This window comes from Gracilinanus agilis, chromosome 4, assembly GCF_016433145.1.
Source record: "Gracilinanus agilis isolate LMUSP501 chromosome 4, AgileGrace, whole genome shotgun sequence".
NCBI lineage: Eukaryota > Metazoa > Chordata > Mammalia > Didelphimorphia > Didelphidae > Gracilinanus > Gracilinanus agilis.
Genome location: NC_058133.1, coordinates 277,660,101 through 277,684,183, shown reverse-complemented (window position 1 = coordinate 277,684,183; position 24,083 = coordinate 277,660,101). Strand labels below are relative to the sequence as shown.

General features: G+C 46.6%; 1 protein-coding gene across 1 annotated transcript in view; it reads right to left on the bottom strand.

Annotated features, from left to right (window-relative positions):
• The window catches only part of SLC29A1 (solute carrier family 29 member 1 (Augustine blood group)), a 30,807-nt gene extending 6,895 nt beyond the window's left edge, over positions 1-23,912 (bottom strand). The window contains exons 1-9 of the mRNA XM_044674720.1: positions 23,847-23,912; positions 16,443-16,535; positions 15,108-15,189; positions 13,011-13,092; positions 9,160-9,353; positions 7,497-7,636; positions 5,339-5,473; positions 5,123-5,220; positions 3,839-3,917 (exon numbers count right to left, since the gene is read on the bottom strand). Coding sequence (XP_044530655.1) covers positions 3,839-3,917; positions 5,123-5,220; positions 5,339-5,473; positions 7,497-7,636; positions 9,160-9,353; positions 13,011-13,092; positions 15,108-15,136 — 757 coding nt within the window. The 5' untranslated portion in view covers positions 15,137-15,189; positions 16,443-16,535; positions 23,847-23,912. The remainder of the gene's footprint in view (positions 1-3,838; positions 3,918-5,122; positions 5,221-5,338; positions 5,474-7,496; positions 7,637-9,159; positions 9,354-13,010; positions 13,093-15,107; positions 15,190-16,442; positions 16,536-23,846) is intronic.
• Positions 23,913-24,083: the final 171 nt, after the last annotated feature.

The following is a 24,083-nucleotide window of genomic DNA, read 5'->3' as shown; positions in this document are numbered from 1 at the left end:
ATGTAGGAAGTGGTGTGGAGGGGGATTCTTGGACAAGGATGGGTTGGACTAACCGCTAACAGAGGTCCTTTCTGAAAGTTCTTGGGCGGTGGGCTTTTGTGAACTTGGGCAAGTCCCTTCTCCTTTCTGGGCTTCTGAATCCCCCCAGATGTAAATCGAAGACAGTAACACTACCCAAGAGGAAGTGTGACTTAGTGCGGAGGTGTCAAACTTGCAGGACCTCTGCAAAATTCCTGAGTGAGCCAGAACCAGATGAAAATGCAATTGATAAATGTTTAACATAATAAATTGAAAATACAACACAATATAGATAATATTAATTTGTGGTTTTCTAAGTCAGTGACTGGGTTTTCTAATTTGAATTGATCCCACTGGCTTAGTGGGTAAAGAGCCAGCCTTAAAATCATTAAGATCTGGGGTCAGGTCCTACCTACTTTGACCTGATCCATAATGGCTTTGTGACCCTGGGCAAGTTCTTTTTATCTCTTTGTGCCTCAGGTGAATCATCTCTAAGACAGTAGTTTTCAAAGCAAGAATAGATCTGCTTTTGGTAGAGAAAACTCCTCATCAGGAACACTGTTGCAATTGCAGGTGCAGTCCAAAAAAACACTATCAACTTTTCACTGTAGTGGTGAGGAAATCCCACTTCTGACCTTTGAAATGCTACACGAGAGGACAAGGGTTGAGTCCAAGGCCCTCCCCCAGCCCCACGACTCCAACAAATGACTAGTCTTTGGTTTCCTTGAGCCACCTGCACATCTCCAACTTTACCATCCTCAGGGTACTTGCTGAGGGTAGTGTTGGCAAGGTGATGCTAGGCAAGAAGACATGGAGGCTCCAATGAGCTGTTCGCCATTTAAGACCCTAAGAAGGATATGAAGGTACGGAGTAACAGGCTAATGAAGAAGTCTGTCTTGGCCCTAGGGAAGCTGTGGGTGGGTGACAGCCTCACTCTTTCATGAAGCTGCGTTCCACCTCCTAGGTCAATGACTATACTTTGTGATGGAGCTCACGATGAGTGGGGCTTCACCCAAGTACCACATTCAGCAACCCAGTAAGTCCTACTCAGGGGAACATGCCAAAAAAAAAGCTGGATAATGGATGGACACATCAAGGTAGGCTTTTGCATGTGCAAGGAGAACTTCTCCCCCCCAGATCACAACCTGGACCTTCTTCAAGACCTTGGACTACATTTACATTGCCCCTGGGATTATCGCCTACCAGTCCTAGGGATTTCAGGGAATTGGTGGTCCTTTGGTGTCCTGCTGGAGAAGATGCTGGAGGGATAGCTTCCATTTGATGGGGAGGACAAAGATAAGCTGTTTCAGGCCATCACAGAGTAGATGGTCGCCTGCCCTGAGGCACTGACCCAGAAGATGGGGGCAGTGTACAAAGGGTTCCTTACTGAACAACCAGGGAAAGTGTATGGGCTCTGGACCTGATGGTGAGGCTGCCATCCATGCCCATGGCTTCTTTGGTTATACTGATGGAGATAGTCCCCTCCCTTTAGGCCATGACCATGGAGAATTTTGGCAAAATCTTCACTCCTGCAGCCCGAGAACTGAATCTGTCTGACTGTCAGGTCTTGACCAACACTGACCGGCTGATTTTAAGGGCTTCATTTATGTCAACCCCAACTTTGTGCATTCCAATACCCAAGGGCTCTCCTATCCTGAGGCTCGTGCCAGCCTGATTCCTGTCTTGTGAGCATGCCTTGCTGGACCCAAGTCCTGCTGCTCTCCATCCCTACCTTAGAGGGATAGGACTGAAAGTAGAGTTCTTGGATCTTTGTTTTCTCCCCTCATATCCTATTTCCACCTGGGATCAGAACATGCAGTTCTGTGCACTTTGCCTCATTCTAGCTTCCTTCATCCTATTCTACCTTCCTAATTCTAGTTCCTCACCAGTGTTCTAGTTCCCCATCCACATTCTTTTGTTGTTCAGTCAATTCAGTTGAAGTCCTGTCTGACTTTTTGCGACCTCATTTGGGATTTTCTTGGCAAAGATAATGGAGTGGCTTGCTATTTCCAGCTCATTTTACAGATGAGGAAATAGAGGCCAACAGAATTAAGTGACTTGCCCAGAGTCACACAAATAATGTGTGAAGCCAGATTTGAACTCAAAAAGATAAGTCTTCCTGACTTCAGGTCAGGCACTCTATCTACTGCACCCCCTACATCCATTCTAACTGCCCTCTATTCTTCAACTCTGACCCACTCCCATTGTTCTGAGCCTAGAGCCTACCTTTGATCTAAAGTCCTGTGGGAGGCTATGCTCCTCCCATCCAGGGGCCCAGGGAAGATGGAGATGATGCCCAGTAGATGAACCGCTCTGGTGTTCTCCCCTAGCCAGTATTCTCCAACCTTCCCTCTTCTCCCCATTCCCACATCATTGCTCAGTTCCTTTCCTGTTGCCTCATTTTGTCTAAACTTTCAGTTTTCTCCAAAGTCCTAGATGCACCTCTCTGGGCCCCTGAGGACTCCCTCAGTCACTTTCCTCCCATCTCTCATGGCTAAGATTTGATGATGAAAACATTTTTAAATGTTACATAAGTGAGAACTATTATTATAATGCCTGCTTCTCCTCATTCAGTTCCTTTTAACGCCTGCCTTCCTTCCTCTCTTCCTCTAGCTAAATCCTACCATTTCAAGTTTGACCTCTAGACCTTATAAGACACAAAATATATATAGCCACAAATATGGAAAGGGTCTCATCTTTTATTCTTTTAGGAGTCCCATCTTACAGAAAGAAGCCTGCTAAGGGAGTGAAAGGGGATGTACAAATTTTAGACAAGACATCCCTGCCCTCGTGAAGGTTACAGTCTAGTGCAGCCATGTAGCAGGTACATCAAGAACTTTCATATATATTTTTACATGATGATGCCTACACAAAGGGCCTATAAAATAAAAAGCTGTGAGTTTAGGGGTGCAGGTAGTATTCTAGTGAAAGGAATATTCTTAGAGGAGAAAATATTTGCGCTGAATCTTACGAGAAGCTGGGTCCTAATTCACACAGGTGTCCCCCTTCTCTGAAGACTTTTTATACAGAGGGTCAGAAACTTGGCAGTTATCAGCACTTAATTATTTTTTGTAGGTGGTTTCACATTTGTTTGAGCTGCATCCCTACTGTCCCTTCTCAAGGACATGGATTGTGTCCTATATTTCTTCTGTATCCTTCAAAGCACCTAGCCCAGAGACCATATCTCAGGGAGTTTTGGGGGGTTGTTCTCCTTTGTTTGTTTGTTTTTTTAATTAAAACCCTCACCTTCCATCTTGGGAGTCAATACTGTGTATTGGCTCCAAGGCAGAAGGGTGGTAAGGGTAGGCAATGGGGGTCAAGAGACTTGCCCAGGATCACACAACTGGGAAGTGTCTGAGGCTAGATTCTCCTTTGTTTTTAAGAACGGGTCTCCCTATCTTATCTTGACTAGGCTAGGCTATAGATATAGCAGCTACACACTGGCTTGGTCCAACTTTGGTTCTGCTATTTTCAGACATTGTCTGGTTTGCCCCTCCTCGGGCAGCTTGATACTACCACTCCCAATCATTCTCTAAAGGCTCACCATATTGGTGCAGGGCTTATGACAGAAATCAGATTGGCTTTTGCCTTCCTGTAGTTCAGAGCTCCTGAGTTCAACTCATCTACCAGCCTCAACCACCCCAGAAGCAGAGATTACAGCCATGTACCACCATGCCTAGCCATCTTTTGTATTTCTTTTGAACCACTTAGCCCAGGGACCATTTTCCCCCTGTATCCTTCACAGCATCTAGCATCCAAAAGACCCTCTCTTCCCACTCTTCCCAGCAGTCTCTCTCCCACTCCCCTGGGGCCCATGTACCTCTTTTAATCAAATCCATTTTGGTTTCTCGCTCCCCAAGAGCTTCCATTTTTACTTGCTGGTAATACTGGTAGAATTTCTGGCAGGGAGGAAGAAAGAAAAGGAACACCTCAGACTGAGACACTTCTCCCTGATTTCTAACTCTCTAATCATCTAAGAACCATCAATGAGTGTGCCCAGACCCCAGTTTTATATTTTTAAGGAGAAGAGGGAATAAGACTATTTACAAGTAAGATTATTTTAGGGGGAAAAAAACCAAACGTGGCAAATGACTGATACATTCTTCCAGTCCTTCTCAAAGCCTAAGAGAACAGTTAATACACAGGGGAAGAAAGCATCGCCATGGGTGCCCCAGAAGACACAAGCATACTGTCCCTTTCCCCAGGTCCCATGGTAGGGAAAGGTCCTTGGGGGCATTTGTCTACTGACAGATGGCCTCCTTGGGGCAGTCGAGAGCTCAAACCAGGAGAACATATAATTGAAAAATATTTAACAAAATAAATAACATAGATAATAATAATAGCCAGCTGCAGGGATTCCCTTTCTATTTAAGTTTGGCATCACTGGCTTAGAGGCAGAAAAAGGGTTTTGCCAAAGTTCTGAAAAGTAAGAAAGGATTTTTAAAATGTGTGTAGGTACAATTCTTAGTAGAGGTGCCTAGGGGGCTCTATCTAACCTCACATTTTACAGGCATGAAGTCAGGAAAACCTGAGTTTAAATTTACCCTCAGATACTTATTTTCTGAGTGACCCTAGGCAATTCACTAAACCGCTATTCGCCTCAGTTTTCTAATCTGTAAAATGGGGATAGTTGCACCTATCTTTTCCAGGATTTTTGTGAGGATACTATCTGTAAAGCATTTTGTAAACCTTTAAAGCACTATATATAAATTGGCTATTTATTATTATTATTATTTTTTAAACCGTTAGCTTCTGTGTATTGGCTCCAAGGCAGAAGAGTGGTAAGGGTGGGCAATGGAGGTCAAGTGACTTGCCCAGGGTCACACAGCTGGGAAGTGTCTGAGGCCAGATTTGAACCTAGGACCTCCTGTCTCTCAATCCACTGAGCTACCTAGCTGCCCTTCCCTTGGCTATTTATTATTGCTATTATTGTTATCACCACTACTATTCCAGATGAGAAAATTTTCAGAGAGGGAAGTGATTTGCCCAAGTGGCTGAACCTCTATTCCAAACCCCCATGTGGAGATTGCACTTTCTCCTATACCACAGGGTCTCTATTGTTCAGGAAACCCCTTGGAGGGCAGAATTCCTCCTTTTATCTTACCAGTCTGGGCAGGACCAAATAGCATAAGATAGAGAGGACAATGACCCCGCAGGCAGTGATAAAGTATCCAAAAGCACTCTTTTCCAGTTCAGAACCACCTAGGGAGGCAGAGAGAAAAGTGATACCTGCAGGACCTCCACCCCCAAGCCCATCCCCTAGGGCCCCTGACCCTTCCCTTCACCCCTAGATAGCCAGAAAGGGACGGGAAGAACTCACTGGCGATGGCGCAGATCATGGCCACGGCAGCGAAGGTTCCGGCCAGGCCCTGGCCGCTCATGATGGGAGCTGTGTAGTTGGCGGGCAGGAGGCCAGCCAGGCCAAACAGGCTGCCTTGAAGAATGGCGCCAAATGCTACAGAGAACACAGGACATGGGATAAGGGGAGGGGATGCGAAGGAGATGAGAGAAGGCTCTAAGCTCCTAGAGCCTGGGCTGTCTTTCTGGCACCCTGGAGCTGCTTAAGAAATGTTTACTAAATAGAAGAGCCGGAGGGAAAGCAATAAAGTCCCAGAAGGGTCTGTCATAAGGGACAGGGAAAACACAGGGACTGGGAGGACAGGGAGAAAGTGACTGGTCACTCCAGGAATATTCTATCCAGGAGCGTGCCCAAGACAGACATTTCTTCATTTCTAACCAGGCTGCATTCCCCCCAGACCTCTCCTCCAGGGCCCTAGAGCCTGGTCTCTGGCCCTTCTCATTCAGTTCTTTTTAAAAACCTTTCCCTTCCATCTTAGAATCTATTGCCAAGGTGTCTTCCTCTCCTCCCCTTTTCCACTGCCACCTTAAGAATAGTCTTTCCTCATTAGATGAAAGCTCCTTGGGGGCAGCTAGATCCCTTAGTGGATTGAGAGCCAGGACCAGAGATGGAAGATCCTAGGTTCAAATCTGACCTCAGATGCATCCTAGCTATGTGACCCTGGGCAAGTCACTTAAACCCAATTGCCTACCTCTTATTGCTTTTCTGTCTTGGAACCAATACATGGTATTGATTCTAAGATGGAAGATAATTTCCAGATAGATAAATGGATTAAAAAAAATGAAAAAATAAAAAGAATGAAAGCTCCTTAATTAAGGCCAGGAACTGTCCTTTATGCATATAAATATATAAGATGTAGTATATAAAAAGTATTTTATATGTTATATAATTACATAGTATTATATATATTTACATATAAATATAACATCAAATATTTATATTTTATATATTGTTATATATAACATAGTAATAATATAATTTTATGTATTGTTTTATATATAACAGTAAGAATATAAAATTTTATTTTAGTATTGTTATACATACACACATATATTTGTTATTTGTTTATTTATTTTAGTTAAACATATCTTACCTTCTGTCTTAGAATCTAAGTATTGGTTCCAAGGCAGAAGAATGATAAGCAGTTTGGGGTTGTGACTTGTCCAGGGTCACATAGATAGGGAGTGCCTGAGGTCAGCCCACTAGGTTCTTTCATGACTTTGTACAACTCTGGCTCACTTAAATCCGATGTAGGCATGAGTCAAAAAGATACCAGGGATACTATTTTTGTCCTACCAGTCTTCCAAGACTATTTTCTTTCTTTTCTTTTTCTCCCTTTTCTTTCTTTTTTGGGGGAGCTTATCTTTACATTCCCAGCATTTAGCAGAGAGGCTGACCCGAAAAAAAATCTAATGAATGCTGGTAGTAAAACTCTCTCCCCAGACTGGAATAAAGAAGCTATAGAGAGGGGAACCCACAAAAATGGAGGTCAAAACTTTCCTTTCCCCAGGACCCACCCAGCAAAAGAGAAAGGAGAAAGGGTGCCGGGATTCTAGTTTCTGATAAAAGAGATCATCTGCCTCATTTAGCCAGGAACCAAGTTTCTATATCTTCCCAACCCCCAGCCCTTCCCAGCTCCCCTTTTTTTGTTTAGTCTGGTTGTGTCTGGCTTGGCATAATCCCTCAATAGAGCAAGCCCCGAGTAAAAGTCCTACTGGCCGCCCTCGATCTCTCCATTGGCTTATCCATTTCTGAACAGAATAGTAAATGAAGAGGTCAGGAGAACATTTTAACTAGAGGGAGGGAGAAAGATCCCGGCGTTCCCAAAGGCTCTCTTTCTTTCCACCCTTTGCAACTCCAGAGATTGGGGCCAGGACAAATGAGAAGTTCTGGTGGACGGGCGGGCTTGCTTGCTTGCTTGCTTCCTAAGGATGGCTCCTACCCTACAATGCTCCTCCGTTACACACACTGACCAGGAGATGCTGATAAAATAGACCGTACACGTGTGTTTCTCCATGGAGTCCTAGTCTGTATAATATTTACTAAGACCTTAGGAAAAGGGAAAGTCTGAACTTTAGAAGGAAAAAACACCTCCCTGAAACCTCCTCCGAGAACTCACAGTTGATGATAACAATCTTGACCATGGTGACAGTGAAGAAGGGCAAGGGGTCAAGGTGCACTTTCACCAGGATGGCTGTCAAGGCAAACATCAGCAGAATGGCCACCAGACTGCCCAAGATGCGAAAGACCTGAGGGATCCTGCAGATGGCAGAGGAGGAAGGCGTGCGGGGGGGTCAGATCTAGGCTCCCTCTCCCCCAAAAGGAGGCAGGGGACTAGCAGGTGCATGGGATCATACCCGGGAGAACTGGGCGCTTCTGGATAAAGATCTTTGGCCTCCTTGGCTTGGGGAGGGGAAGACGAGGGTCAGGGAGGAGGGTGTGGAGAAGGATTCAGGTAGAGATAAGCAGAAATGGGTGTGGGAGAGTGGGGAGAAATGGAGATTAGAGTATTTAAGCTGAGTGGACTCCTGGGAGATCAGGGAGCAGGTCAAAACTGTTTATATTCAAATCCTCCCCCAGATACCACAGCCCAAGATGAGTCACTGAAAACTCTCTCATCCTCCATATTGAAAATAGTGATGAAACCCATTCCGGATGGATAGGATTCTTGAAAGAATGATATGAAATAATATAGAGAAGGCATTTCATAAACTTTGAACCATATACAATGGCTATTTATTCCATTTTTAAAAATTGATTTTCATCAGTTTTAATTTTAATCTATAAATAATTTATAATTAATAATAACTTTTTATAAATGTAAATTTTATTTTTTTAACCCCTTACCTTCCGTCTTGGAGTCAATACTGTGTATTGGTTCCAAGGCAGAAGAGCGGTAAGGGCTAGGCAATGGGGGTCAAGTGACTTGCTCTGGGCCTGGCTCTCATTCTACTGAGAGCTACTCAGCTGCCATCCCTCATTTTACTCAAAAACATTTTTTTCATGCGTCAGAAAACTATATGATTGATCACATAGTGCAAGAAGGATACGATTAGGGTTTTGATATTAACATGGAAATAGGCTTTTTTTTTTTTTAAATCCTTACCTTCCGACTTGGAAGCAATACTGTGTATTGGTAGAAGAGTGGTAAGGGTAGGCAATGGAGGTCAAGTGACTTGCCCAGGGTCACACAGCTGGGAAGTGTCTGAGAGATTTGAACCTAGGACCTCCAGTCTCTAGGCCTGGCTCTCAATCCACTGAGCTGCCCAGCTGCCCACTGGAAATAGGTTTTGAACAACGATACTTGTATAACCCAGTTGGAACTGCTTGTAGGCTTTTGGGGGGGGGGAAAGAGGGGGAAATCATGAATCATGTTACCATAGAAAAATATGCTAAATTAAAAAAAAGAAAAAAATTTTTTCCAGTATAATTTATCTTCATATCAATCATTTCTGGGGAGAAGGAATACTCTCCAACTCTCTTCCAAGACAGAACCCTCTCTTGCTACAAAAACAACAACAACAACAAAAAAAACCTCAAAAAACAATTAAGCAAAAACATTCAGCAGCATGGGATAAAGTTTGTGATAATATTCTGCCCTAGAAGTCTCTGCCATCCCACAGAAAACAGAAAGGGGAGGATGATGGATGTCAGAAGAGCTGGGCCAAAATCTCAGAGCTGCTCCTGGATCTGTGGGATCTTAGGCAAGTCATTCATCCTCCTTTCTACTCCTGAAGTTAGGGCAGAGGGGAAATGAGATGAGTCAGGAACTGCTTATTTACCTCTGATGTAGGATGGAGTTGAGGCAGGTGAAGATCAAGAGGGGAAGCATGGCACATATAGTCATGACATTGTTGAAAATGGAGTCCAGGAAATTGGCCTTCACTGGGGGTTGTGTGGGATCCAGGAAGTCGGAGCTTTCCTTTGTCATGATACCGGTTTCATTCTGGGGTTGGCCCAGGCGGCTTTTGAAGTACTGAAGAGAGAAGGGAGTGATGAGAACAATTGGACAGGTACTCTCCTACACGCATACCCACCAGCAGATGACAAACTCCCAGCGTCTTGGTAACAACTGAGTGCAGAAGCAGATGAGGATCCATCTGCCTTCTAGTAAGCCAGAGAGTAGATTGGCAAAAATAAGTAAAAAACAAAAAACAAATCCCAACACTCTTCTTGCTAATTTTTAAAGAGAAGAGGCTAATAACTTGGTCCTTAGCCATTTGGGAACCTAATTAGTTATAAAGGAAAGGAGGAAGCTATATATTGTAGTAGAAAGAGTTCTAGTGGGGCAAGTGAGGTAGCTCAGTGGATTGAGAACCAGACCTGGAGCCAGAAAGATCTTGGTTCAAATCTGGACCGCAGATGCTTCCTAGCTTTGTGTCTCTGGGCAAGTAGCTTAATCCCTTTGGGTTACCTCTTGCCCTTCTGTCTTAGAATTTTTACTAAAACAGAAGGTAAAAGTTTAAAAAAACAAAAACAAAAAACCAGAAAGAATATTAGATTTGGAATCAGAGGAAGACCCAGACACAGAATCCTGGCTCTTGGGGACTCTTATTAAAACAGAAGGTAAGAGTTTAAAAAACAAACAAAAAAAAACCAGAAAGAATATAAGATTTGAAGTCAGAGGAAGACCCAGACACAAAATCCTGGCTTAGTGGATTGAGAGTCAGGTCTAGAGATAGGAGGTCCTAGGTTCAAATCTGACTTCAGACACTTCCTATTTTTATTTGTTTACTCTTAAATTTCATTTATTTAATTAATTAATTTAGAATATTTTTCCATGGTTACATGATTCATGTTCTTTCCCTCTCCTCCTCCTTCCCCCTCTCAGAGCCAATGAGCAATTCCACTGGGTTGGACACATCCTAGCTGTGTGATCCTGGCCAAGTCACTTCACTCCCATTGGCTAGCCCATACCACTCTTCTACCTTGGAACCAATACCCAAGATTGATTCTAAGACAGAAGGGAAGGGTTTTAAAAAAAAAAAATCTTCCACTTACTTTCTGGGTGACCCTGAACAAGTCAGCTTCCTCTCTGGGCCTTAGTTTCTACATGTCTAAAATGAAGAGACTGCTTGAGATTTATGATCCCTATACTATTCCTTGGATGGCTCTTCATTCACCTCCATGGTTACACCTTTCCGCTAGGAGAGATTCTATTATGGGATGATATATTTACACCCATCCCTGCCTTCCTATAAATCATTCTTAGATGATCTGCCCAACATGCACAATAAGACTTCCTCTCTATTAACAAGGAGGTGGTTCATTTCTTCTTTTAGGCTCACTCTGGGCTTTGGGCAAGTACCCCACAAAGTCACACCTGGGTCTTTCCTTTTTCTCCCATGCAAAATGTTTCCATATTAGTTTGTGTGCCTCCCCCACCCCCCAAAAAAAGGCAAGAAAAATAGAGGAAATGTATTGGGCTTTTTTTCCTAGCAGTCTAGACAGACTGTGGTAAGGTAGAAAGTGAGGTGCTGAGTCAGGAAGACTTGGGTTCCAGTCCCACCCTCTGACACATACCAATCTGAGTGACCCTGGGGGCAAGTACTGAGGCAAGCTCTCTAATAAGGCTCTGAGTTATAAATGAGTTACTGATCTGCAGGGTTGGAGGAAGATGACTATAACTAATGAACTAATGAATCACAGGCCAAGGTAAAAAAAAAAAATAGTACCAAAGCTCTAAGATTCTGAGCATTGTCTCTATTTTCTAATCACTTCTCCATAGGTAGAGACAAGGGCCTAGAGGGCAGCAGGCCCAGTTGTATTTTTATCTGCTGAGGAGGACCAGACCAAGTGGAGTGAGACACAATCTAGGGTGAGGCTCCCCCTGGGGCACCCAGGACTAGGAGTGTCAAAGGTGGGATTCCAAATCTTGGCTTCCTGATCAGAACTCTTCCTACCACAACACACTTTGTTCTTGGCCCTCTCGCTAAAGAATTCACCACCAAGTAGCTGGTGATGAGTGTCTTGGTATTCGCTGGTGGTTGGACAACAAGCATAATCTGTCACCCGGACTGAACTCGGATCAGTTTTTTCCAGGTCAGTAGAGCGTGTCTGAGTTGCAAGAACCTAGGGGATCACCACCGCGTCAGCATGGGATTGCAGAGGACTTTAGTGAAGGATTCACAAAAACATGCCACCCCGTTCACAGAAACGTGAGCCTTGGAGGGCACCTTAAAGAGACCAGCTAGGTCAGGGGCTCTTAACTTTTCTGGGGTCATGGACTCCTGTGGTAATCTGGTGAATCTTCTTGGGGGCTTTTTTTAATGCACATATTAAAAAATATATAGGGGGGCAGCTGGGTAGCTCAGTGGGAGGTCCTAGGTTCAAATTTGACCTCAGACACTTCCCAGCTGTGTGACTCTGGGCAAGTCACTTGACCCCCATTGCCTACCCTTACCACTCTTCTTGCCTCCAAGACAGAAGGTAAGGGTTTAAAAAAAAATATATATATATATATATAGGATTACAAAGGAAACAATTATATTGAAATGCAGTCATAATAATATTATATATATTTAAAGTCCATAGAGCCCAGGATAAGAAAATCTTGATCAAGGGGACAGCTAGGTAGTTCAGTAAATCAAGAGCCAGGCCTAGAGTCAGGAAGTTTTGGGTTCAAATGTGACTTCAGATACTTCCTTGTGACCCTGCACAAGGCACTTAATCTCTACTGGTCTAGTCCTTGTGGCTCTTCTGCCTTGGAACCAATATACGGTGTTGATTCTAAGAGAGAAGGCAAGAGTTTAAAAAAACATAGCTAGGATCACCCTAATGCAAATATTAATCATATGGAAATAGGTCTTGATCAATGACACATATAAAACCCAGGGGAATTGCTCATTGGCTATGGGAGGGGGGTGGGAGGAGGGGAGGGAAAGAACATGAAACATGTAACCATGGAAAAATATTCTAAATTAATTAAATAAACATTAAAAAAAACACATAACTAGGAAGTATCTGAGACCTTCCTGTTTCAGGAGAGATTTGAAAAATCTCAAAACACTCAAATTTGAACCCAGGACCTCTTGTCTCTCCATCCACTGAGCTTATCGCCTGGAAAGTTAGGGTTTTTATTTTTAAAAAAAAGAAAAGAATCTGAACAAATCTCACATGCTCATTTTGCAGCAGGCTCTGAGGTATAATAACTTGCCCAAGTTCTGAGATTCAGATATCTGGGATATCAAGGGAGTATCAGAGTCAAGTGTCTGAGTCCCATAGCTAGGGCACTCTCTATTGTCCTTTTTCTTTCCACCCCAGGGGACAGAAGCACCTCCCCTCTCCTAGGATGGACATGTTACCAGTGATTCCCAAAGTGGGTGCCACTGCCCCCTGGTGGGTGCTACAGCAATCCAGGGGGGTGGAGATGGCCACAGGTGCATTTATCTTTCCTATTACTTGCTATTAAAATTTAAAAAAAATTAATTTCCAGGAGGCTAAGTAATATTTTTTCTGGAAAGGGGGCAGTAGGCCAAAAAAGTTTGGGAACCACTGTGTTACCCATACACAGCTTCAAATCATACCCTCCGGCACCCCCTCAAAGTATGTTGCTATATAGTGACTTCCCATGATGCCCACTCTCTGCCCCCTGCCAAGTGTTCTACCATTTTGTCTCCATCTCAAGTCTCACCATGGAGGCAGTCATGAAGAAGTTCCATGGCAGCAGGGTGCCCAGCCCCAGCATGAAGAAGATGAGCCATACGGCTTTGTACCTGGAGGAAGAGAGGAATAAGGAAGAGGGATAAGGGGGATGCTGCAGCTTTAATGCCCCTCACTCATTTCCCTCCCTTACCCCCTCCTCCAGTCCTCTGTGACTTAAAGCAAACTCTTTCTTGGCTTTAGGGCTTCCTCCCAAGGAACAGGGCACTGAGGAGAGCCCTTCCTGCCTCCTATGGACAGGGATGACGAGAAATAAAGACAGCCTTTCCTGCCTCCCATGGACAAGGAGAGAGATATAGAGGGAATCCTCCTGAGCCCCTGTGCTGGGATATAAAGATAAAGAGATAAGGTCTGTGAAAGTGCCTGGAGAGCTTTTTGGAGGGAGTCCAGTGGGAATACGGAGAACTCTACCTGTCACTGGTTCTTTTGAAGGGAGGGCATTCCATCAAAGAGCCTGCCTGTCACCTTGTTTCTCACCTGCTCTATCTGCCCAGGCTCGGGAAGCTTCTGGAAACAAAGTCTCTTAGGCCCAGGGAAAGACAAGCTCCCTCCAAGGGAGGGACACTCTCTGTGCCTTGGTTCCCAGCCCCCTTTGGCCCATGGGGACTCAAAGGCTGGGAACTCCGGTTCAATCCCATATAGTTCCACAGGGAAAGGGGAGGGCAAGAAAGCAAAATATACAGCCACCATCTCTCCCTCCCCTTTCAGCTGGGAATGATTATGCTGCTGCCTGTTGGGGGTAGGAAAGAAGGAGAATGTTCAAGGTTCCCTACAGAAAGAAGATGCAAAAGTCAGGCAAACCAAGCTCCCTGGGGTTTCTGCCTGGCCCTTCCAGGAAGGGGTGGGTGGGAGAAATGAACTAGGGAGGCTGGGGTGTGTGTATGCTGGGGTGTGTGTTTGCCTTCTGCTCCAGACAGAACCAGCTCTGTTGGTCACACTGCTCAGGGTGGAACTGTGGGTGTCAGGCAACAGGACGTCACCCAGGTTCAAGATGATAAATAGTCAGGGTTTGCCCAGTGTGTTGCAGAAAGGAGGAAAGAACTATTCCCTGACCCACATTAGGGCCGAAACATTCCCTACCACCCACCCCCATATCAACCGCTGTCTGGGACAGGCTGAACCACAGAGCTAGGGTAGGAATTGTGGTGAGAACCCCAAAGGAAAGAAGTCCGAGCTGTTTCCCTCTTTCCCCAACCAAGAGGGCATGGAGGCTGGGCTTGGCAGCCAAGAGGGCCACGCAAGATGACGGGGTGAGAGAAGCTGCTGGGTCCCACGTAGCCTGTGGGTCCCACAGACAGGCTGGATGGCAGAGGAAAGGGAGAACAGTGAGTGATGAGCGATAAGAGCCCGGGGCAAATGTGAGAAGTGTCCCAGGAGCGGAGGGGTCTGTGTGAGAGCCATACCAGGAGTGGGGAATGTAAAGAGGGCCAGATTAGGACCAGAGGGAGACAAAGGAGATACGGGAAGGCAAGAGGTAAGACAGGGAAGGGAACTAGGGGGAGGAAGTGAGAAAATAGGAGCAGGAAGAAAGACATGAATCCAGAGAGAGGGGAAAAAGTGGAGGAAAGACCCAAGCTGGGATTGTTCAAGGAAGAGGTCTCAGAGAAAAAAGGGTTTGGGGAGTAACAGTGACAAAGTTTTCCAGATGTGCTGGCAAGGGAGAAACAGAAGCTGCCAAATAGCCTTCCCCATCAGGAGAGGCTAGAAGCCAAGGCCAGCTAGCTGAGGGGAGCCAGCAGCGGGGTGGAAATAGTGACGGAATGGGGAGAGGCCCAGGCCGTCCTACATGCCTGGCTCCCACCACCCACCCACCCACCCGGCAAACAGCTCAGATGTGGATTTCCTCCTTCACTGGTCTGGGGCTGACTCACAGGTGTCCAAGCAGGAAGGGCTAGCAGAAGGACCCCCTTTCTTCTTGGCCAGAGTTGTGTCACTCCCCCTCCCCCAGCTCTCCTGGCAGAGACCTCTCCTTGTGCCCTCTATGCTCTCCTCTCTCTCTTTCTCTCTCGGTCTCTCCCTGCCCCCTGGCCAGAAACCTTTCCAGCCCTCCCTCAGGACCCCTCCATACCTGTCCTGTGGTGTGTGACCAGTCGTCATGGCAGTGCCGCCCCTGGGTCCACGTGGTTTCCAGCTCTGTCAGTCTAGGGGTCCTTGTAAGGGGAATTGGCAGAAGGGGTGTAAGTCCCTTCTTTCTCCCAGCAGTGGGTGAGTAGTAGGTTAACTCCTAACTTCACTATTTTTTGTCAGTTGTTTCCGTCTCAATCCACCCCCCCAACCAGAAGGGAGAGGGACACCCTGTGTCTCCAAAATAGCCCACATGGCCACCAAAGGAAACAAGATCCAGGGAGCTTGTCATCACCCTCTTTGCACCCCCCAACCTCCTCCCCAAGCCTTGGCAATACCTGTTCCCCTCCACTGCCACCCGCTATTTTTATCCGGCTCTGAAACAGTCTGTAGCTGGGAAACAGAAGTGGAGGAAGCAGAAGGGAGGGGGTAATTGGAAGGGAACGGGAGAAAAGAGATAAATGAGAGGAGAGGAGAGATCAGAGAGGAGATTCAGGGAGGGGGGAGGAAAACAGAAAAGACAGTGGGAGGGACAGGAGGGGGAAGAGAGGGGCAGACAGGGGAGGAGAAGCCAAAGGACAAAGAAGGTCGAGGAGACTGTGGCCACACAACTCTCCTCTCAGAGGGACCTGGCCCCAATCCTTAAAGATCCCCTCTCTTAGAGGAGGGGGTCGGTGGTAAGAGGGTCTGGGCATCTACTGGCAGGCTGGGATTTCCATTAGTCATTTCCCTCTCATTCCAGCTCCCATTGAAATTTCTGTGATTTCCTAGCCTCATTTTATAGCACCCATCCTCCCCCCAGCCTTAGGGTTTGCTTGTCCCCACTCCTAAGCCGTTTCCCAATAAACACATTTTATAAATGCCTTGATTGAGATCAAGACAGTCTCCAATCCCACCATCCTGCTCTCAGAAAGCCTTTCATGAAAAGCAGGTTTTTCCCCTTTTCCCCCAGGCCCCCCGCCGCTGCTCTCTTAGTTCCTTTGTGAGTCAGGCCCCTCTGCCCTTCCTCTTTCTCCCAGAGCCTTAAGAGGTGAAAGGGAAGGAGAACAGAAGCGGGGTGGGGGAAGAGGGGCGGAAGAAGGGAGAGAGCATTCACAGCTTTCCTGATCCCCAAAGGCCTCTGTCTCTGGCCCCCTCCCCCAGCCTGGCCCAGACTAGATAAACAGGTGGTAGCAGGGGACTCGGACTCAAGGAGCCAGGGGAAGCACATGAGCAGGGCCACGCATGCAAAGGCCTGCCACGCACGTGAGGTCACGTTCCCAGGTCTGGATCAGACTGTTCCGAGGGGGAGGACCCTGGCTCCCCTCCTCCCGGGACTCCCCTCCTGTGGGGCACACACCTGAGGCTCCGGCAGCTCTGCTCTCCCTCTGGATGGATCTGAAGCAGGAGGTGTTGGGCGTCCAACCAAAGGGCCAGTGAAGACTCACTTAGCCTAATAAGGGGAAGAAAAAGAGAAAACAGAAGTCACCAACCCACCGAGGCCCCTTTCTTGGAAGACTAGGTGCGCGGAGCGGATAAATAAGTCTCGTTCTAGCTTGTTTCAGGAGAGATAAAGGGCAGCAGCTGCAAGGCAAGAGGGGACAGACCCAAAGAAACCAAAGCTGGCCCTTTTCTAGGCCCCTTCTGTACTACGGGTTACATTCGCTTTTTTTTTTTAAGCCCTTACCTTCTGTTTCAGTATTCATTCCAAGACACAAGAGCTGTAAGCGCTGGGTGATTGGGGTTAAGTGACTTGCCCACAGTCACATAGCTAAGTAATGATTTAACCCCAAGTCTGCTGACCATGCTACCCAGCTGCCTCAGTTAGTATTTATTAAGCCTGCCAGGAACTGTGCCTAGTACTGCCTTTGTTGCCATATTACCATATTGAGGAGGCGGAGAAAGTGGACAGTGTCCAGAGGAGGGCAATCAGGATGCTGAAAGACCTTTGGGTCATGCCAGTGTTTAATACAGAGCCGGCACATAAACAGGTGTTTTAATAAAGGCTCACTTTGAGCAGCAAAGAAAGATACAAGATAGCCCCTGCCTTAGGAGCTCACCCACTAACGGATGCATGGGGGGCAGATGGGGCAAAGGGTCCTGGATTTGGAGTGAAACCACTTAGATTTGGTTTGAACCCCATCTCTGGCAGATTTTAGCTGTAGTACTCTATGTAAGTCATTTAAAGCCCGAGCCTCAGACTAGACCATGTAACTAAACTGCAGTGGCTCCCTATTACCTCGAGCTGTTGTTCAGTCTTTTGCATCTGACTCTTCAAGACCCTATGGACCATACTGTCCATGTGTTTTTTTTTGTGGGGGGCAAAGATCCTGGAGTGGTTTGCCATTTCTTTCTCCAATGGATTAAGGCAAATAGAAGTTAGGACTTCTAAGACAGGAGAGCAGAATTAAGTGACTTGCCCAAGGTCACACAACTACTCAGTGTCGAGGCCAGAGTTGACCTCAGGTTTTCCAGGCCCCAGATGCCAGTGCTCTATCCACTGAACTACCTCAGAAATTAAATAGAAAATTTTCTCCCTGGCATTTAAAGCTCTTCCTACCTTTCCACTGTTCTTACATGAGACTTCCCTCCCTAAAGCCTACAGTCCAAACAAACCAGGGTACTTTCTGCACCTCATGAACAATCCTCCACTTCTCGCCATACTGTCTTTGCACCTGCCACCTCCCTTGCCTGGAATGCGCTTTCTCCTCACCTCTTGAGATCTTGGATTTTCTTCAAAACTCAGCTTGAGCACCAACAGTTTCTATGAAACCTCTCCTGATATCCCTGGCTGCTAACGCCTCCAAGCCCCTCCAAATGACTCCAGAATCATTTTGTACATTTTTTGTAATATAAAGAATTTGTATACTTTCTCTCTCTTTCCCCTCCCCGACTCCTTCAGTCCAAAGCAAGGACTAAAGACTTTTGCCTTTATTGCCATATTACCATATTTGAGGAGGTGGAGAAACTGGACAGTGTTCAGAGGAAGGCAATCAGGATGCCGAAGGAGCTTCGGGTTCAGGCCAGTGTTTAATACAGAGCTGGCACATAAACAGGTGTTTTATATAAAGGCTCACTTTGATCAGCAAAATGAGGATAATACTGGTACCACCTGTCCAGCAGGGTCTGGTGTTGGGAAAGTGCTTTGTAAAGCACCAAGCACTCTAAAAATGCAAACTGTTGCTTAGCCTCTTCCCCCAGACCTCCCGCTAATTTCCCTTAACCATCCCCCATACATCCTGGCCAGCCAGTTTCCTCATCTATAAGATTCAATTCCATAAGTATTTATTATTGTTGTTGAGTTGTGTCTGACTCTTCGTGACCCATTTGGAGGTTTTCTTGGCAAGAGATACTGGAATGGTTTGTCATTTCCTTCTCCAGCTTTTTTGACAGATGTGGAAACTGAGGCAAATAGGGTAAAGTGACTTGCCCAGGGCCACACAGCTAGGAAGTGTCTGAGGTCAGATTCAAATTCAGGAAGATGAGTCTGGTCTCTATCTACTTTGCCCCCTAACTGCCCATCCTTGTAAGTAATATATACTTAGTAGTAAATGCTGAGTTCAAAACTGACTCTATCTGTGTGACCTTGAGCAAGTCACTTAACCCTGTTTGCCTCAGTGTCCTCATCTGGAAAGTGATCTGGGGAAGGAAATAGCAAACCACTGCAATAGCTTTACCAAGAAAATCCAGTCACAAAAAGTTGGACATGACTGAATGGCAAGGAAAAATTTCAGAGTTGTCCATTAGTGGAATGGGTTGCCTCTGGAGGTGGCAGATTCCTCTTTCTTGGAAGTTTTGGAGCAAAAGCAGAATGTCCATTTGTTGAGTACGTTTTAGCAGGGATTTTTTAAAAATAAAGGCAATTGGGGTTCAGTGACTTGCCCAAGGTCACACATCTAAGAAATGTCTGATTTGAATTTGAACCCAGGTTCTTCTGACTCCAGGTCAGGATCTTTTTCCATTGAGCCACCCAGAAGCCCCTTCAGCAGGGATTCTTGCTCTGATTGGCACTGGCATGTTCCCTGTGCTCTCCTTCCTCACTCCAAATCTGAGGTCTCACCACACTGGCTTAAACCTTGATGACCAAAAGGTACAAAAGGGGGGACTATTTGCTTTAGTGGAAGCCCAGAGTTAACATACACTGGGGAAATCCCAAGTCGGGGAAATTACCATATGCATGTATCATGCAAATTTATTTCTCCTTCATAGATCTGATGAGGTAACAGATATAAAGCAATTTACAAAGGGAAATCCCTAAATAAATGTCAGCTCTTATTATGAAAAAAGGATGAGGCAAGAAATACTTTCTTCACACCTGGATTATTGCAATAGCCTTCTTTCTGATTGGTCTTCCTGCCTCAAAGTCCCTTCCTATTCCAACCCATCAAAGAGTTTCCAAAGGGATGTTTCTTAATTTCAGGTATGAATGTGCCACTCCCTCCCTGCCTCAATAAACTCCAGTGGCTCCCTATTACCTCTAAAATCTAAAATGCTGTGTTTGGCATTTTAAACTCTTCACCACTATGCACCTTCCCATGCAATGATTAGGTATGAACAAAATATGTACAGCATCTAGGTTGGAAATAATCTCAGAGAGATTAAGACGGATCAGATGCTCTTCTTGCAGGAGAGATTTGAGATGAGACTTAGAAGCTGGCAGGCAGACACGAAGAGGGAGAGAACATTCTAGACATGGCGGGGTCTGTTAGGGAAAAGACTCAGGGGTCTGAAGATGGTGGCTTGGGGATGAACACCAAGGAAGCCAGTGTCTTTGAATCAGAGTCCATATTAGGGGTAAAATGGCATGAGAAGGCTGGAAACCAAGGAAGGTGCCTGGCTGGGAAGTGTCAGCAGCTTCAGGGCAGGGAATGTTTTTTGCCTTTTCTTTGTATCCTTAGCAAGATACATGGGAACATCGTAGCACTTAATAAAGGCTTTTGGCAAAGGCACCAGATCCCTCCCCCTCAAATCTTAGGAAGTCAACTGGGTTGACAGGAGGAATGCCCACTCAAACCAAAGTTCCCTGTCTGGCTGTCAAATGGTGCATTAGACATGGAGTCAAAAAGACCCAAGTTCCAACTTGCTTTAGCAGTGTGACCTTGGTAAAGTCACTTCGCTTCTGCCCCTCTCTCTCTCTCCTCATCCGTAAAATGGGGATAATAATGGTACAAGTCACTTCATCTCTGCTTCTCTCTCCTCATCTGTAAAATGGAGATAATAATCATATTAGTCCCATCATCTCTCTCTCTTTCTCTCTCATCTGTAAAATGGGGATAATAATGGCATAAGTCACTTCATCTCTGCCTCTCTCCTCGTCTGTAAAATGGAGATAATAATTATACAAGTCACTTAACCTCTGCCTCTCTCTGAATCTGTAAAATGGAGATAATAATAGTAAAGTGCTTAGCCTGGCACATAATAAGTGCTATCAATGTTAGCTATTACATTTATTAAGTTAAATTAGCTATTAAAGTTATTATTATTCTTGAGTAGGTGGAAGAAATCAAATTTCAGACACTCTAGCTCTTCTTACCAGATTACAAAAGGATGAGATTGTCCAAACCAGATCAGATTCAGAGGGAGGGGCAGCTGCTTTGGAGAGGCAGGTTTATGTGTCAGATTTTCCCATCACATGGGAGAGAGAATCCTTTGCTTACCTAGCCCCACCTGAGGCAAGGCCCAGCCAAAAACTCCTGCGCCCCACCCACAGAGGCAGGAAGGAAGGGGGGGAAGGTTTACAGGCCCAGTGAGTTGTCTTTGGGGAGGGAGAAGTATGGAAAAAATCATGAGACATCTAAGAATCCCCCCTTCCCACCTCCCCTCTCAAATTACAAAGGGCTAAAAAAATCCAGGTCCTGAGGCTAGAAGGATCCTCCCCAATCAGGTAGCCTGGTCCAGCCAGGTACTGCACATCACCTACTGGCTCCACTGGCCCCTGCCTCCTCCACTTTGCTTTTCTCTAAGCCCCAGGAGCTGTTTTTCACTTTATCCATCCCTACCACTAGCAGCCTGGCAGGCGGGGGTGGGGAAGACAAGAGGACAGCAAGAACATCAGAGGAGATGCTGCCAAGAGCATCTGGGTTCCTTCGGTCTGAGATCTGAGAGATGGGAGATGTCCCACACTATCAGCCTCTGAACAGACAGGCCAAGCAAGCCCTATTGAGGACCCCTATACTCACAAGTCCCTCTTCTCCTTCATCCTGAGGCCAAGTCACTGTACCCAGAAAGAAAAGCCCCCACTTTCACTTGTGTCAAATTCCAACAATTCCCTGTGACCCCTACAAGCTCCCTCCGTGGCATAAAACTGGTGGGGAGATGATGAAAGTACTATCTTCCCAAATCCCTAAGAGAACAAACTGCCCAGGAAACCTCCATTCTTTCACAAGATCTGCTCATGGGTCAAGATGAAAGGGAACACCGAGACACAGACAGACAGACTTGGAAGAGGCTTGTACCCAGGATTCGGAACTTAACTGGGGGAGCAGTAGCTGTGTAAGAAATGCTGATTGAGGGGGGCAGCTAGGTGGCTCAGTGGATAGAGAGGTCCAAGGTTTAAATCTGGCCTCAGACACTTCCTAGCTGTGTGACCCTGAGCAAGTCAATTAACCCCCACTTCCTAGCTCTTGCCCCTCTTCTCCTTGGAACCAGTACATAGTTTCGATTCAGAGGCAGAAGGTAAGGGTCAAAAAAAATGCTGATTAAGGGGAAAGTTAGACGTTCAGTGGATTGGGAGAGGCTGGGAAGCCTTGGGTTCAAATCTGACCTCAGATACTTCCTAGCTGTGTGACCCTGGGCAAGTCATTTAACCCCCATTGCCTAGCCCTTAATGCTCTTGGAACTTTCTGTCTTGGAACCAATACACAAGATTGATTCTAAGATAGAAGTTAAGAGTTTGAAAAAAAAAAAGAAGAAAGACATGCTGATTGAGGAATTAGCAGAAATGTAGACTAGAGGTGGCAGTAGTTGGTAAGAGGTGTAAAGAACCAGAATTGGAGCTGGGGGAGAGGGAAAAATAGAGTAGCCACTGTAGACTGATGTGGAAATTTGGGAAGGAGTTTTCCTTAAGAGAGATGGTGAAACCAAAAAGTGGGTCCTTCCCTTACATCCTGAGTATTGTTCTCTTCCCAAGTGACCCTGGACAATTCACTTAACCCTGTTTACTTCAGTTTTCTCATCTGGAAAATGAGTTGGAGAAGGAAAAGGCAAAACACTCTGGGATCTTTGCTGTGAAAATTCACCCTCCCCCCCAAAAGGGTCACAAAGACTAAAAAATGACTCAACAACATTGTGCCCAGGTGCAGGTAATACAATTTAAGACAGGCACTGATAAAAGCTGGAGAGTATGTCAGAGAGGCCGATTAGGATGTTGAAGGACATTTAAGTCATGTGATAATTAGGTGAAGACTCTTAAGGATATCTAACTTAGATAAAGACTGGGTAGCTTTTGGGGCATAGATAGCTGGCCTCAGGTACCTGAAAGATTGTTCCACACAAAAAGACAAGTCTAGAGGGTAGAACCAGCAAAGGAGGTGGAGGGGTGCTGGAAAGTACAGTAAGTAAAACTGAGGCTGGGTGCAAGGAAAAAACCTCCAAGAATTGGTTATCTACAACTGGACTGGGCTGCTTCCAAAGGTAATGAGTTTGCCCTCATTGAAAGTCTTCAAGCAAAAGCAGACCGATTTTTGTTCAAGTCTTTATGCCCCAGCTCTGAGGTTCTGCTGTTCTGAGGAACTCTAGACAAAAGCTGGGGAGAAAGGGGTGGGGGAGACCCAAAGAACCTTGAACCTTCCTGCGTGGGTGGCAACGGCAGCAGACCCAGGAAACAGAAGCCCCAGAAAGAGATACACCTGTGTATTGAAAAGAGGAAGGAGCAGACTCTTATCATCACAGAGCCCGGGAGAAGTGGGGCAGCTGGCTGATGTGAACAGGAAGATGCAAGGAAGGATGGGTAGGGGTGGAAGAGAGCACCAGATTTGGAATCGAGGGTTCAGCTCTGGGTTCTGGCACTTTGATAGCTAGGGCAAACAGGCAAACCCTTTCTCCCACCCTAAGCCAGTTTCCGTCCTCATCGAAATCTCGAGGCAAGGTAGTCCTTGCCCTCGTGGATTGGACAATGAGGATAGGCGTTATATAAGCAGGCACAAGGACTATCATAGACCGTCCCCACATTGCAAAATCTGGGCCCTTGTAATAGATCCACGAAAGGCATTAACCAATCGGTCAATCTCCAGGGTCCTTGCCACCAACAACCCCCAACCCCCGGCCCCGGTCCCCACCTCGGTCCGCAGACAAAGTCTGCTCGCCGGCCACCGGACCCTGCCATAACTCCAGCCCCTCTCGGAGGACCACGAGGTCCCTCTCCGGGTCCCCATCCCTTCCTCCGCCTCCACGTGCTCGGCAGTTTTCCTCTGTCCTCTCCCCAGCAAGGACCAGGGAGATGGCAAAGATACGACTGCCAACGCGATCTGGGGTAGCGGAAAACCCGCGGGAAACATCCTGGGGCGCTGTGCCCCAGGACCCTGAGATTCCCGCGCTGCGCCCTGAACGCGCGCACCCCGACGTCCCCGGGGATCGCCAAGGTGGCAAGTTCCAAGGAACTCCCTCGCGACCCCTGCACTCGCCCCAGCAGCGCTGGCAGAAGAAAGTGGGAAGGGCCGGCGGCAGAACTGTGTTCAGAGGTCCCGGGCCATTAGATGATGGCAGGACGCGAACCTTCCACCCGCCAGGGTCCCTCACTTCCCCACGTGCACATCGGAGACAGCACCTGCTCGGGGTCCTGGTCCTCCAGCTCTCAGCTCCAGCTCGGCACGATTCCCGCGTCTCCCTCCCGCAGCCCGGGCCCCCTTCAAACCCGCCCTTCCCAAGGCCCGCCCACAACCTACGAAACACCGCTTCAGCCGCCCGCCCTCTCTATCCCCGCCTCCTCCTCTCTCCCGGGCCCTGCCCTCCCCACCATCCTCCTATTACCCCCCACCCCCACCCCCCTCCTTCAGCCCAGGAA